Source organism: Euleptes europaea, chromosome 5, assembly GCF_029931775.1.
Source record: "Euleptes europaea isolate rEulEur1 chromosome 5, rEulEur1.hap1, whole genome shotgun sequence".
Lineage (NCBI taxonomy): Eukaryota > Metazoa > Chordata > Lepidosauria > Squamata > Sphaerodactylidae > Euleptes > Euleptes europaea.
The window spans coordinates 71,730,444-71,745,028 of record NC_079316.1 but is presented as its reverse complement, the minus strand read 5'-3'; the positions used below and the strand labels follow the sequence as shown (position 1 = coordinate 71,745,028).

General features: G+C 40.9%; 2 protein-coding genes across 3 annotated transcripts in view; one reads left to right on the top strand and one right to left on the bottom strand.

Annotated features, from left to right (window-relative positions):
* Positions 1 to 9,213, bottom strand: part of FANK1 (fibronectin type III and ankyrin repeat domains 1) — a 51,866-nt gene extending 42,653 nt beyond the window's left edge. The window contains exon 1 of the mRNA XM_056850103.1: positions 9,183 to 9,213. Coding sequence (XP_056706081.1) covers positions 9,183 to 9,198 — 16 coding nt within the window. The 5' untranslated portion in view covers positions 9,199 to 9,213. The remainder of the gene's footprint in view (positions 1 to 9,182) is intronic.
* A 1,906-nt stretch (positions 9,214 to 11,119) lies between these two features.
* Positions 11,120 to 14,585, top strand: part of DHX32 (DEAH-box helicase 32 (putative)) — a 41,710-nt gene continuing 38,244 nt past the window's right edge. For both annotated transcript variants that reach the window (XM_056850075.1, XM_056850074.1), the window contains exon 1: positions 11,120 to 11,888. In XM_056850075.1, coding sequence (XP_056706053.1) covers positions 11,610 to 11,888 — 279 coding nt within the window. In that variant the 5' untranslated portion in view covers positions 11,120 to 11,609. The remainder of the gene's footprint in view (positions 11,889 to 14,585) is intronic.

Genomic DNA, 14,585 nt, shown 5'->3' with positions numbered 1-14,585 from the left:
TTAACTTACAGTAGTCATTTCAAGTCTTCACTATTTTCTGCCAGTAACGTAGCATCATCGGCATATCTCAAACCGTTGATGTTGACCCTCCAAATTTTCACTCAGCCTTCATCTAAATCTAATCCATCTTTCCTTATGATGTTCTACATACAGATTGAGAGATAAAATACATCCTTGTCTAACACCTTTGCCAACTGGAAACACCAAGTTTCTCCATATTCTGTCCTAACACTAGCCTCTTGTCCAGAGTACAGGTTGTGCATCAAAACAATCAGATGCTGTGGCACACTGGTTTCCTTTCAAACCAGCCAAAGCTTTTCATGATCCACACAGTCAAAAGCTTTGCTGTAGTCTATGAAACAGAAGCTGATTTTCTTCTGAAATTCTCTTGTATGCTCCAGTAACCAATATAAATTTGTAATATGATCTCTAGGCCTCTTCCTTTTCTGAATCCAGCCTGAATGTCAGGCATTTCTCATTCCATATATGGTAACAGTCTTTGTTGTAAGATTATGAGCATCACTTTACTCGTGTGATAAATTAATATGATGGTCTGATAGTCCCTGCAATCATTGATGCCTCCTTTTTTTGTGAACTGGAATGGAAATTGACCGTTTTCAGTCTGTGGGCCATTGTTTCGTTTTCCATATTGTCAAGATTCTTGTCAAGATTCTGATGGAATCTGTTTCTGTGGCTTGAAATAGCTCTATTGATATCTCATCTGTTCCTGGTGATTTGTTTCTCCCAGTTGCTCTCACTGCAACTTTCACTTCACTTTCTAAAACTGTAGATTCTTCTTCAAAGATTCTTCTTGGAAGGAATGTCATCCTTTTGTCTCTTCTGTATAGTTCTCCAGTACATTGTGCCCACCTTTTCTTTATTTTGTCCTGTTCAGTTAATGTATTTTCATGTTGATCTTTCAGCATACCTAACCGTGTTTAAATTTCCCTTTGAGTTCTTGGATCTTGTGGAACAGCTCTTGTTCTTCCTTTTTTTGTTATTCTCTTCTATTTGTTTACACTGGTTATTATAATAGTTCTCTTTGTCTCTATGCAAGGGTCACTGGAACACTGCATTTAGACTACTGATTCTGTTTCTGTCACCTTTTACACTTGCTTGTCTATCTTTAGCAATTTTAAGAATTTCCTCAGTCATTTATCAAGACCTTTAATTTCTTTTGGCTACAGGAATAATGTGTATTCTTCCTTGATATTATCTCTAGTTTCAACCCTTAGTTCTTCTGGTTCATGTTCACTTGAACTTAGTAATGCAAATCTGTCCTTTACATGGTCTTCAAACTCTGCAGGAATGCTGCTTAGATTGTATTTTGGCACTATGAATGCTCTGCTGTTTTTCTTCAGCTTTTTAAAAATAAATATTTTATTAAAAGTTTCACTAAAAAACCTTACAATTACATACATACTCATACATACCGTATATTCACACTTTTGGGGATTTCGGTAAGTAATTGTCTCATCTTGTCTCATTTTGGATTGTCTCATCATAGGGTTTTCAAGGTAAGGGTTGGTCAGAAGTGGTTTACCATTGCCTTCTTCTGAGCTGTACTAACCAGGGTTAGCTGTAGTGGCACAGCTGTTGTCTGTGAAAGACCCTCTGCCAGTGTCACCTTCCACTACTGCTGTTGCCCAGTACCTAGCCTTCAAGGATTCCTCTGCCATCACCTTTAACTTTTATCAACCTATATTTACTGCTCTGTGCTAGTAAAAATATGAAAAGACAAAAAACAAAACATGCAAATCACACTCTGAAGCCTTTTAATTATAACTTTTAAAAAACCAAAAATACTTTTTCTCTTTAAATTTGTAATGTTTAAATTGCCATTTCAATCTATCAGACTTCATCTTTTAATTATATTATAGAACATGGGGTTTTTTAATTTTAAGATTCCAAAAGCTCTCATTAATTAAAACAAGAATCCAGTAGCACCTTAAAAACTAGCAAACCATTGGGCCCATTTTATTTTGCTGCTAGAGACTAACGCAGCTACCCACCCAGAATTTTCATCTCATTAATATTTTTCTATAGATATTCAGCCTGATTTCTGATGATATATAATGAAAGAGATGTTAGAGACAGTACCTGGATATCAGGGATGACAAACTAATCTAACAATGATGTTAGTGCTGAAAGGATAAGCTGATTAATCAGTGTGATTAACTGATCAGTTAAGCATACACTAAAATCTAGTTAAGTGTTTCACTGTATCATAAGCATTCTATGTATATCTTTTAATTCTTGTATGTGTAAAATTATTTTTCAACCTAATATGTTTATCCATATCTTCATTCTCAGAATACCATTATGTGGAAGATAAGAAACTAACAGGAAGGCTGCTTCTACATGGAAGTAGTCTTCCCTTTCACCCCCTGGTACAGGTAGATGGGAGTGCTAGCATGGTGTAGTGGTTAAGGTGTCAGACTAGGACTTGGATTCAAATCCCCACTCACGCCATGGAAGCTTGCTGACCGATCTTGGGCCAGTTCACACACTCTCAGCCCTGGTTAGTATTTGGATGGGAGACCTCCAAGGAATACCGGGGTCATGACTCAGAGGCAGGCAATGGCAAAATACCTCAGAAGGTTTCTCCTTGAAAACCCTACAGGGTCACCATAAGTCAGATGTGACTTGATGGCAAAACAAAAACAGGTAAATGGTATGAAACAAACAAATAATTGAATTACTTGATGGAGGTTGTCCTGAGGAACTAAATTCTCAGTGCTCTGCAGACATTTAGTGTATGCCAGCATTTCTGCCTAAAATAACCATACTTTTCTCTGTCCTGTCATATGCTGTTTAATGGTGTTACTTGGCAGCCCCTCCCCAAATAGTTTTATGGGATTTGTAAAAGAACCTCACCTTTAAACTTTTCAGATTTTTCTGCAAACCTGGGGATGCTCCCTGCTTGATAGAAAAACCCTCTCATCCATACACAGCTCACTTGTACACATTTTTTAACCGGCATTCTGACCATGTTTTAATTAGGCATACAGATAATTCCAGTGCGTACTATAAACATATACAACATATTTTCAATCATATATTTATAATTTAAATGTAACTAATTTTATCCACAATTAGTTTATATACTGTATGATAATTATATACTATTGAAAAATTTCAGTGTTTTTAATAATACAACATTTAACTCAATAACTAAAATAACACCCTTCCTTTTCTTCACTAAAATTATGTTTTGTATTTTAAACTTTTATTTTCTCCTCTGTCTTAGACGGCAAAACCTCAGGCCTGGTCTACACATGCAGCAGAATGAGGTGGAGGAATTCTGAGGTGGTAGAATGCGATGTACCACTTCAGTAGGCGGAGGCCACATTTTTAATCCTTTCTCATATTAAAATTTCCGGCACATAAGCAAGTCAAGGCAAAAAGATACAACCTAGCCATTCTCCTGCTGTGCTAGTTTGGAGTTTACAGAAAGCACTTACTGTTGAGAAATTGTGAACAATGTAATTCCTCCTTGCTGTCTGAAATAATTTAGTCTGTTTTACCACCTCAGCACTCTGCATTCTGCTGCATGTTTGGACTAAGCTTTAAGATATATATCCTAGGGTAGCATAGGATGAAGCAGTCTGCTGCACCTCTGTCTCTTTAGTATTGGGTGTACTTGTAATTTTTCTTACAGAAAACTAAGGCATATATACTTTTGAATTTAATAAACATGTCAATTAGTACAATGTTGTATGATGAGATATAAATTATGCAATTAATGTTAACGCAGGAAGGTTAGTCAAGGTCCGACTAAAAATAGTTGGATCCAGATAAGCAACCCATTTCTGAAGGGGAGTGAAGCTCCTTAGGAGCTGGCATGAACCCATGGCAGTGTAAGTGCCAGGTGGCACCTATGCCAGCATGGGGGCAAACATGCCAGCGTCTGGATGCCGCTGGCCCCTGCCACCAGCACAGCCATGCTGGGAGGGCTTTCCCATAAGGGAAAGCCACCGCCAGTGTGTGTGGGGGTGTTCCCTGGGGTGGAGCTTCCATAGCCCTTTTGCCCTGGGAAGGCCCCCTTGAGCAGTGGCGGGACTGTAGCACCTTTTTTGGTAGCACAGCCTCGCTGATCGCTATGGTGCATTTTCCCCCTTTTTAAATGTAAATGGTTACAAAGGGGGTCTCTTGCGGCTGGGAATCCTCAGAACAAGAGCCGCGGCTTTGCTGCTCCTGGCTGCTGTGGATCCACACACACCCTTCAAGACTGCGCTCTAAGTTTTCCACTCACACAAGGCACTTTGTCAGGAGACCAACAAAGTGTTTCTTCCTCCCCACTCACACTCCAGCCCATTGATCTCCCCAAAATGCTGCTCCTGAGATGTAAATTACCCCCTCCTTCTGTTAGTGGCAAAGTTACTCTGGATCAAAACCAAGTATTGCATATATTTCAATTTCCCCAAGATTGCTTTTTTTGCGGGGGAAGGGGGTTCCTCTTTATGGCTTCAAAATTTCCAGAAATTTTACATCTCTACTCACAGTTCTAAAGACATACCTAGCAGGTCTAAGTTAGGAATAAGGCTGCATTAGTAGTCCAAGCCTAGACCTATTTATTCACTTACTTCAATAGTACTTAAATATGTGTGTGTGTTTGATTGCAGCCATAGTCTAATCACAGAAGTTCCCTATCATATTAAACATTACTACATAAAATGTAGTTGAAAGTCAATCCTCTAGAATGATGTCAAATGACAATAGTCTCCAGTCACCAAAGCAAACAAATTTTATTTCAAAGCACAATACATAAATTCTGCTACTAAATATAAAGGAAAGTACATAGTAATCAAGTGTAGTAAAATATAGACATCATTCACAAAGGAAAAAATGGCAAAGATGTATATATAATGTGTTTGGCTCCTCTTTTCCGTTTAGGGTATCTTGATATTGAACTATATTAGCACAAGAGAGCAATGAGATATTTAAATCTGCAAAAGGTGTAGGTATAAGAACCAATGGCTACAAATTGCACAGTAACTCGTTTATAAGGTTTTCATTATTTCAGTGGTCTCCCTGAAACTGGTGTGGGAGAAAAACATGTGACCAGGCTTGGATGTGAGGGTGATCTGGCTGCAACATCAGTCACCCCATTGATCGTCAGGGTTGATTCGGCTGATCTGTCTGGCTAGAAGGGTATCCCCTCCCTCCCTCACCGCTCCATGCACGTGCCTCCCGAAGCTGCACGCTTGGTGGAAGAGGATGTGTCAAGGCTTGAGACAAAGGATATAGCTTGATGTCATTTCTGATACCTGAACTATATTCCATTGGGAACAAGAATTTCCCCCCTCTAGGGTTGCCTGGATAAAAATGTCCTGTCCCTTTAATTGAGGCTTAATGGGATGTTATTTACCACGTTATTTTATTTACCTCCACATCATGAAAAGCTTCAGCTTAATTTCCAAACATTAAGCTTTTATTAAAGGGACATTTCTCTCCAGATCTGATGGCAACCCTACTCACTTCCCATAATGACTTGACTGAACACATGGATCTGCCTTATACTGAATCATACCCTTGGTCCATTGAGGTCAGTATTGTCTACTCAATACTTGACTGAGTTGGTTAGTTAATGCATTTATATCCGATCTTTCCTCCAAGAAGTTAAAAGTAGCATGTCCTTCTTTTAAAGTTCTCCACACACACACACACACACACACACACACACACACACAGCTTCTGGGGCAGCAGAAACTGCAACAAAATCTGTGACAAGATTTTGAGAAATATGCCTATCTAAATTTCTCTTGGTTTATATGGTATATAGGGTTTGATTACAGCGAGAGGCTAAATTGTCACTATTTGTGATGAAGCTGGAATTTTGTTCCAGATCGCAGTAGGAGTGATGTCTATTCCCTTTCCCCTTGATTCATTTACATGAATCCCCTTTTTTTGTTCTTTAAGTAACTTTCTCCAGCACACTTGTTCTGTTTTGTGACATAGTACAAGCTGTTTTGAGTGGGGTGATCTGTAGAAAAATGGAAACAAATGTACTTTGTGGCTTACTCATGTATGCAGCAAGCGGGAAATATTGCAGGATGTGCAGCCTCAGCCACAAAAAGAAAAGTGGAGAGAAATTAAGATTCTTACATGGACTAATGGTGGAGTAAATGCAGACTGCAAGTCTAGCGAAGGTAGAATGACATACTACATCACTGGGTTGCAAAGGAACACAAGGAATGGTGATATATTACGCACTTATTTTGCAGAATGATGCAACTGACCACTTCTTTTTTTCCTAGGGATGCTTCTAAGTACAGTTGTTTCCTGATCAAGTCCATGAGGTTTACATGTATAATTCTGTTCCCCACCAAATGACAATACAGCTGCCTTTCAGTTTCCTGGGATACATGATCCCAATGTTTTCAAAAAGTTCTCTAGTAGTTTACAACATAACTTCATGTTAATACACTTTCCCAATTATATCAGATCTCTAAAAGTGTTCCTTTCCTTCAGTACCTGACTTATAGGACTTCAGCAGTAAATCACAATCATTTTTCACTATTCAAAATCATATCAAAACCACTACTGTTTCCTAGCAATCCCATTGCTCCTACTGCCCCCGTATTTTCTATTCCAGGCCAAGTACACTCTCCTAGGAACTTGCATTTCCATGCTCTTCTCCCCATAAAAAGAATCATGTCTTTACTGCCCCCTCCTTGCCCATCTTTCATATTTCTCTAAAGTGAAAGAATGGTTCCTGTTTTAAAACACCACACCATACCCTCTTCAGCACAAGGAGGGTGTCTTTTATTTCAGAATAGAGTTCCAAAGGAGATAATAGATGTCCCTTGTTTTAGACACTCAGCACAACTGTATCCTTTTTAATATTTTCAGGGCACTGAAGGATGGCCAATATGCTTGGCATAAATTGTCCTGTTCCTTTAATAGAAGCTTAATGTGTTGGATATTAGAAGCTTTTCATGACACAGGTAGATAACTCCACCTGGAAAATGACATCCCATTAAGCCTCAATTAAAGAGGCTGTTTTTTGCTCCAGGCAGTTGGCATCCCTGTGGGTCGCATAAGACCTAAGGATCTATATGCCAATAAAGGTTGATTGATTGACCTAAGGATCCCAATGACCCCAAAAAGCACATCTTTCTAGATTAGCACTGACACTTTTTCCCCACAGGACTCCTGTGCATTTAATAACTGCACAACAGGCAACAACCCAAGAGTTTCCTTTTCACTACATTTCCACGCAAAAGCGGCATTCTATATTTTGTCTGTCAAGTAGGTATTATCAGTTTAGGAACCTTATCAGGAAAATAGGTAGAGCAACCCTAACCCACAGTTTCCTCCTCTCCCTCCTCTTCTTCCAGGGGTAAAATCCTGGCCATAAACCTCTTCTGTTCCCATGGGATTTTCATTCTTGTTTTAGCAATGAGAGACTGACCCACACACGGTTCTCCCTTTCAGCGTCTCCCTTCCACTTTGTGGACTTCTTCTAAAGTGTTGGTATCTTTGATCAAAGTGGCTGACCCTGTAATCCTGTGCAGTTACTCCAGGCTAAACCATAACTTCAATGATCTGCATAGCATTGCAGGGTCAGAAACCATGTCCTCTGACCATGGCAGTCTCTCCCAAGTACAAGGGCAGAACGTGACTGATTATTCCACTGTCCGAGAAATGCAATCTTTGCATGCTCTGATATATTATTATATTTATTATTGACTGATTATTCCACAGAGAAAGACACTCTTTGCATGCTCATATATATTATTGTATTTATTATTGACTGATTATTTCACTGTCAGAGCAGTGCACTCTTTGCATGCTCAGATATGTTACTGTATTTATTATTGACTGATTATGCCACTGTCAGAGCAATGCACTCTTTGCATGCTCTGATATATTATATTTATTATTGACTGATTATTCCACAGAGAAAGACACTCTTTGCACGCTCAGATATATTACTGTATTTATTATTGACTGATTATTCCACTGTCAGAGCAATGCACTCTTTGCATGCTCTGATATATTATATTTATTATTGACTGATTATTCCACAGAGAAAGACACTCTTTGCATGCTCAGATATATTATTGTATTTATTATTGACTGATTATCCCACTGTCAGAGCAGTGCACTCTTTGCATGCTCAGATATATTACTGTATTTATTATTGACTGATTATTCCACTGTCAGAGCAATGCACTCTTTGCATGCTCTGATATATTATATTTATTATTGACTGATTATTCCACAGAGAAAGACACTCTTTGCACGCTCAGATATATTACTGTATTTATTATTGACTGATTATTCCACTGTCAGAGCAATGCACTCTTTGCATGCTCTGATATATTATATTTATTATTGACTGATTATTCCACAGAGAAAGACACTCTTTGCATGCTCAGATATATTATTGTATTTATTATTGACTGATTATCCCACTGTCAGAGCAGTGCACTCTTTGCATGCTCAGATATATTACTGTATTTATTATTGACTGATTATTCCACTGTCAGAGCAATGCACTCTTTGCATGCTCTGATATATTATATTTATTATTGACTGATTATTCCACAGAGAAAGACTCTTTGCACGCTCAGATAGATTACTGTATTTATTGACTGATTATTCCTGTCAGAGCAATGCACTCTTTGCACGCTCAGATATATTACTGTATTTATTATTGACTGATTATTCCACTGTCAAAGCAATGCACTCTTTGCATGCTCTGATATATTATATTTAGTATTGACTGATTATTCCACAGAGAAGTGCACTCTTTGCACGCTCAGATATATTATCGTATTTATTATTGACTGATTATTCCACAGAGAAATGCACTCTTTGCACGCTCAGATACATTATTGTATTTATTATTTCCTATGGTCTTGGAGGATAAGCCTTGGCACTGAGCGGCAGACAGCAATTGGGCTTTCGCACCCCGTTCGCTCCTGCGGTGTGTACGCGAAGCTGTTAACTGTAAGTAAAGATTCTTGTCTGCGAAGCTCGCAGCCCGCCTTTCCTCCAAGGAGCGCGGCGAGAGAGGATGCGTGGCCCCACCCCCGCGCGCGCGCGTCCGCCCGCCCGCATCTCCCTTCCTCACAACAAGCCCACTAGACCCACAAAGCGACTGGTCCGAGGCGATGCAGTAAGGCCGTCCCGAGCGGGCCGCCGTCCCCTCCTGTCCCCATTGCCCTCACCGACACCCGGCTCCATGAGCGCTTCCCGCTTTCGACGACGACGCCTCTCCACGCCAGGCCAAGAGTCCCCGTTGCTATAGCAACGTAACGGCCGGCCGGGGCCAGCTCTGAATGGAGGACGCGGAAGGGCGGAGTCGGCGGGAAGAGCGCAGAGCCCCGCCCCTCGCGACGCCCTTCTCCACCGGGCCCGTCTGGAGCCTGTTTGGCTTTAAAGTTCTGAAAACTCCCCAGGTAGTAATTCACTGCTGAATTACAGTTGCTGTTCAAACTAAAGACAATGCATTTACCTGGGCTGAATCAAGACCTTGCATTCATGGCTCATGACCAATGCTGATTTCTCCACACCCATCTCTCCCCTGGACATCACAGACTCTTCCGCAGGCCACACCTAATCCCATCACGCCTGCAATTCACATTGACATACTGTTCACATTTACATACTAATGCTTGTCTGAATTCACTCTCCTCTACTTAAAGACAGATGGATTCACATTCTAGCTGTATCTGAAGAAGTAAGCTCATACCCTGCCAGAAAAATATTTTTGTTAGTCTTTAAGGTGCTACTGGACTCTTGCCCTTTTCTACTTCCCCAGGTAGTAGAAGGGGTTAACGCACAGGATGCCGGCACCGTAGATAGGCGTAGCGCTGTGTGTGACCGGAGCTCCCGTTGTTGCACATTATACCATAAACAAACAAATTAACAAAAAAAACAAGCTTGAGGGAACTAGTCCTTAAAGCCACAGAACTCCTTGGTTCTTGTGGGTTATCCGGGCTGTGTGACCGTGGCCTTGGTATTCTCTTTCCTGACGTTTCGCCAGCAGCTGTGGCCTGCCACAGCTGCTGGCGAAACGTCAGGAAAGAGCATAACGTTTTGTAGTTGTGCTGAAATAAATTGTTAGTACTTAAAATGCCACTGGGCTTCTGTTTTATTTTGTTGCTACAGACTAACGCAGCAGCCCATCTGGAATGACTATTGGGTCACTCATACACATATATATATAGAGAGAGAGAGAGAAACTACTCACTATAGACTTTTCAATGCCAGCAATGCACTGGTTGCTAAATTGAAAGGCTCACTAGATGGTGGTTTCCTATTCTCAGTAACGCACTGAGTAACACAAACCAAAGCATAGAAAATATGCAGGGAAAAGACAGGCGTCTTTTTCTCCAGGATACACACATGCACCGACTCAGGTTTGAATTCCCCCATGTGCTATGAAAGCTCATTGAGGTCTGTGTAATCTGCCTTGAGTCCAAATGAGAAAGGCAGACTATAAATAACGTCAGTAATCCTTAGCCCAGTCACAACCTCACAGGGATGTTGTGAGGATCACATGGAGGAGAGGAGAATGATGTAAGCTGTTTGGAATATCCATAGGGGAGAGAGGTGGGGTACAAACAAAGTGAGTAAAATGAAATGGCACCATCTTTACAGGTCACATTCCAGTGCGGACCAGTCATGTGGACAAACAAAAATCAGTACGAGCCAAATAACTCCACACATTAGGATGGAAGCAGCATCCTGATCCTGACATTGAGCCACCTGGGAACTCCAATGTCTCTGAACCTAAAACATCTTGAATTGATTCAGGGGGAGATATTCAGGTTCGCCATCTAACTTAATGTAGAGCATTCATCACGAACAATGTATTTTAAGCAATAACCAATGCCTCTCCCCGCCCACCCCCCGCCCTTAAAAATGTCCCAGAAAACTGCAGATCGTATTAAATGCAGCGTGTTTTGAATGGTTGGTTTAACGTCTCCTAATGAGACTTTTTTTCTGGCTACTGCACAAAACACTGCCAGTTTTGCGCTTCACATCCAGTGGTACAATCTATTGTGATGGTATTAAGCAACCACGTGACCCCTCTTCACAATCAGCCACAATAATCTCACCCCATAGCCTTCTATTCACAGTGAATCAGGATGCAGACACGTGTGACAAAAGGGAGGCTCAGCAGAGTCCTTAATCACTTTCCAGACTGGAGAGGGAGACTACAGTGTGTGGGGAGACAAAAAAACACCCAACCAACTCATTATTAGTGGTCTGATTTGAAGCAACAGTCCATTAATTTAATATGCAGAAAGTAATCAGTTTCTGCTGAACTGTGTCTTCTTGGGTGATTCATTTTAACTGTGGTTGTGTAAATTTTTCTCAGATGTATTTTCTGACCAATCATCCTCAAGGCCCTCAGAGGTGACAAGGAGAAAACAAAGAAGGCAAAGAGAAGATAAAGCCGGAAGACTGAAACTTTGTTAAACTTTTGACCTGAAAGTTTGGCAAGTACTTTTTCCGAACCAGATGATCATGGATTTATTTTTTTGTCCCTAGGTTTCCAGGACTTTAGTGATTTATCAGTGTAAATGTCTTCATTAAAGTTCCGGCGCTAGTGCTTCATTGCTGGAAATAATACATGAAGGAGAGAGATGGACTGTTTATCCTTTTCCTCCGAGAAGCTGTGCTCTTCAGAATTATTTGATTCTACCGATGGGGAGGAGATGGAAGAGGAAAGGATAGGGAGCTGCGCAGAAGATTTAGAGATTAATCCTTTTGACAGATTGCCATTCTCTTCCCGTTATTACAAACTTCTCAAAGAAAGAGAGGAGCTTCCTATCTGGCAAATGAAATATGCTTTCATGGAAAGTCTGCATCATCATCAGATTGTGGTTGTTTCAGGAGATGCCAAAACAGGCAAGAGCTCCCAGGTGGGTGTTTGATGCAGAGGATTTGCACTATGCTATGATGAACCAGAATTAAATGTTGGACAGTTGCTTTTGTATTGTTATATCAGTATTTGTTACAAGTTTCAAGAGGGATCACCATAATGGCAAGAAGGTTATAATTTAATTACTAATGTTTCCTTATATACTTTTACAAATTCAGAAGTCCTTCTATCAGGCTCAGATCACCTTTGTTTTCGAAATACTGGTTTAAATGATGTTCATAATGTAGACTTTGCATTATAATATCTTGTTACATACAGCATATAGTTCCATTCATATAATATAGTTACCTAGTAGTAACCCCTTGTTTTTTGTGAAGGCTCAAAAACTTCAGTTGCAAAGTTTTTGGAATTTGATATTGCTGGTATGTAGTATGAATTTTTCAGCTAAACTTTTAGAATTATGATGCTTTAACTTTTTATGTTTCTAGTTTTGTAAACTTTTCTTCATTGGATTTATGTGCCTATGGAGATCTGCTTGAAACTATTTGATGACTATACTGAATAACCAAAATCTCATTAGTGCTGTTTAGCTTGGAAAAAAGGCCGTTAAAGGAAGACATGATAGAGGTCTATAAAATATGCATGATATGGAGAGAGTGGACCGGGAGAAACTTTTCTCCCTCTCTCATAATACTAGAGTGTGGGGTCATCTGCTGAAGCTGGAGGATGAGAAATTCAAAACAGATAAAAGGAAGTATTTCTTCACACAACACATAGTTAAATTGTGGAACTTCCTGCCCCAGGATGTGGTGATGGCTGCCACTTTGGAAGGCTTTAAGAGGGGAGTGGACATGTTCATGGAGGAAAGGGCTATCCATGGCTACAAATCAAAATGAATACTAGTCATGATGCATACCTATTCTCTCCAGTATCAGAGGAGCATGCCTACTATATTAAGTGCTGTGGAACACAGGCAGGATAATGGTGCTGCAGTTGTCTTGTTTGTGGGCTTCCTAGAGACATCTGGTTGGCCACTGTGTGAACAGACTGCTGGACTTGATGGGCCTTGGTCTGATCCAGCATGGCTTTTCTTATGTTCATTGGTTCAATATTAACTACAGGCAAGGTGATTATTACTTGCTCTGGTGTCTAATTCCCTGGCCCATTCACAATGCTTTAGGGTCAAGGGGGTTAAAAACTAGGACCACCCCTCAGAGACTGGCTTGCAGCATGCTTAAGAACTTGTGCACAACCAGTAGGGATTTGACTTTTGTTTTTGAACATGATGCTACATTGAAAACTGCTTTCAGAATTCTCCCATGCTTTAAAAGTAGTCGGCTAGGGGGCTTCAGAGCAATCAAAAGGCAAAAAGCCCAAGTGATTAGTACATGGAGCTAGTGCCCAACTTCATATTTTCCCACACAAGACATTATTGCTGATTGCTACTATACAAGAGGATTGCTTGCGAGGGGAAGAATCTGATCCCCACCCCCACTTGCTCAGCTGGCCTCTTGCTGGCCAGTCCACCTGCCTTCAGTGCCACGGCCTTCGCCTGTCTGGCTCATGCAACATTGGCAGAGGGGCAGCAGCTGCCATTCCCACCCTTCCACTCGCAGCCTGGCTTCCTCTGCCTGCCTGGCTCAGCAGCGGGGGGGGGGGGGGGCGGCAGTGGCAGCTCCTGCTACTTCCTGCAACACTGGCTCCCACTGCTCACCCACTCACCTGCAGTGCCAGCAGCAGGGCCAGCAATGCCTGGCCATCTGGGTACCAGGCTGCTTACCTTGCTGGCATGTGCAGCATCAACTCCTGCTCGCCCCCAGCCTGATGTAGCATTGCAAGATCTTATATGTTCTGTTAAAATGCTGGGGTTAATTTTTGGGGGGTATTTTTCTGTATCCCTGAGGGTATCCCAGGTCTATAGAGAAATATAACCTATCTGTACCTGGCCCCATTGTTTGGGTTTTTGGATCTGCACGGAGGTCTAGGTTCAGAATTAGATATATGACATCAGCAATGGTTGATGGGTGAAAGAAAATGGAAAGCGATATGTTTATGATTTTTTAAAAAAACAAGCTCAAATACACCTAAAATGCTTTTTAAAATAATTTTGATTTTAAATGCCATAATTGTTTATCTTCTAAGACCACACTATAAATTAAGAGTGTAAGCTGTATCAAAATACATTATTAAACTGGGAAAGACAAAAATGACAGTCCCTGCCCCAAAGGCAGGACGTAGCAACCCTGCCCCATGCCTTTGCAGCTTATACAGCTGAGTTTGACTTTGAATTTTCAAAAAGTTTCTAGCATAGTCTCATTAATTTCTCTGAAGTTTGGGCATGTAAGTTCCCCTATACTGCAACGCTTAGCTTAAGGTATACACACATAAATTCCATTGATCTCAGTAGGATAATTACGTACCTACATCTTAGCCACAGGAATCAACTAAAATATGACTGAGGAAAAAGGATTACATTCTTTGATTTACTGAAATAGGTGATGATGTGATGATATGTTGAAAGGGCAGGCGGCACTTCCATCTAGATATTATTCATAATATAATGTGGCTAGATGGTGCAGCAACTGTATTACTTCCACCAACTCTCTGTTTACCCCTCCTTGGAGGGGCAACCCCATGGAACCAGTCCATCCAGCTTCTGCACCTGAGTCATACAATGGAGGCAATGCAGTGTGTGTGTGTTTGTGGAGGGGTGTCTCTCAGTATGGAGCAAGTTGTC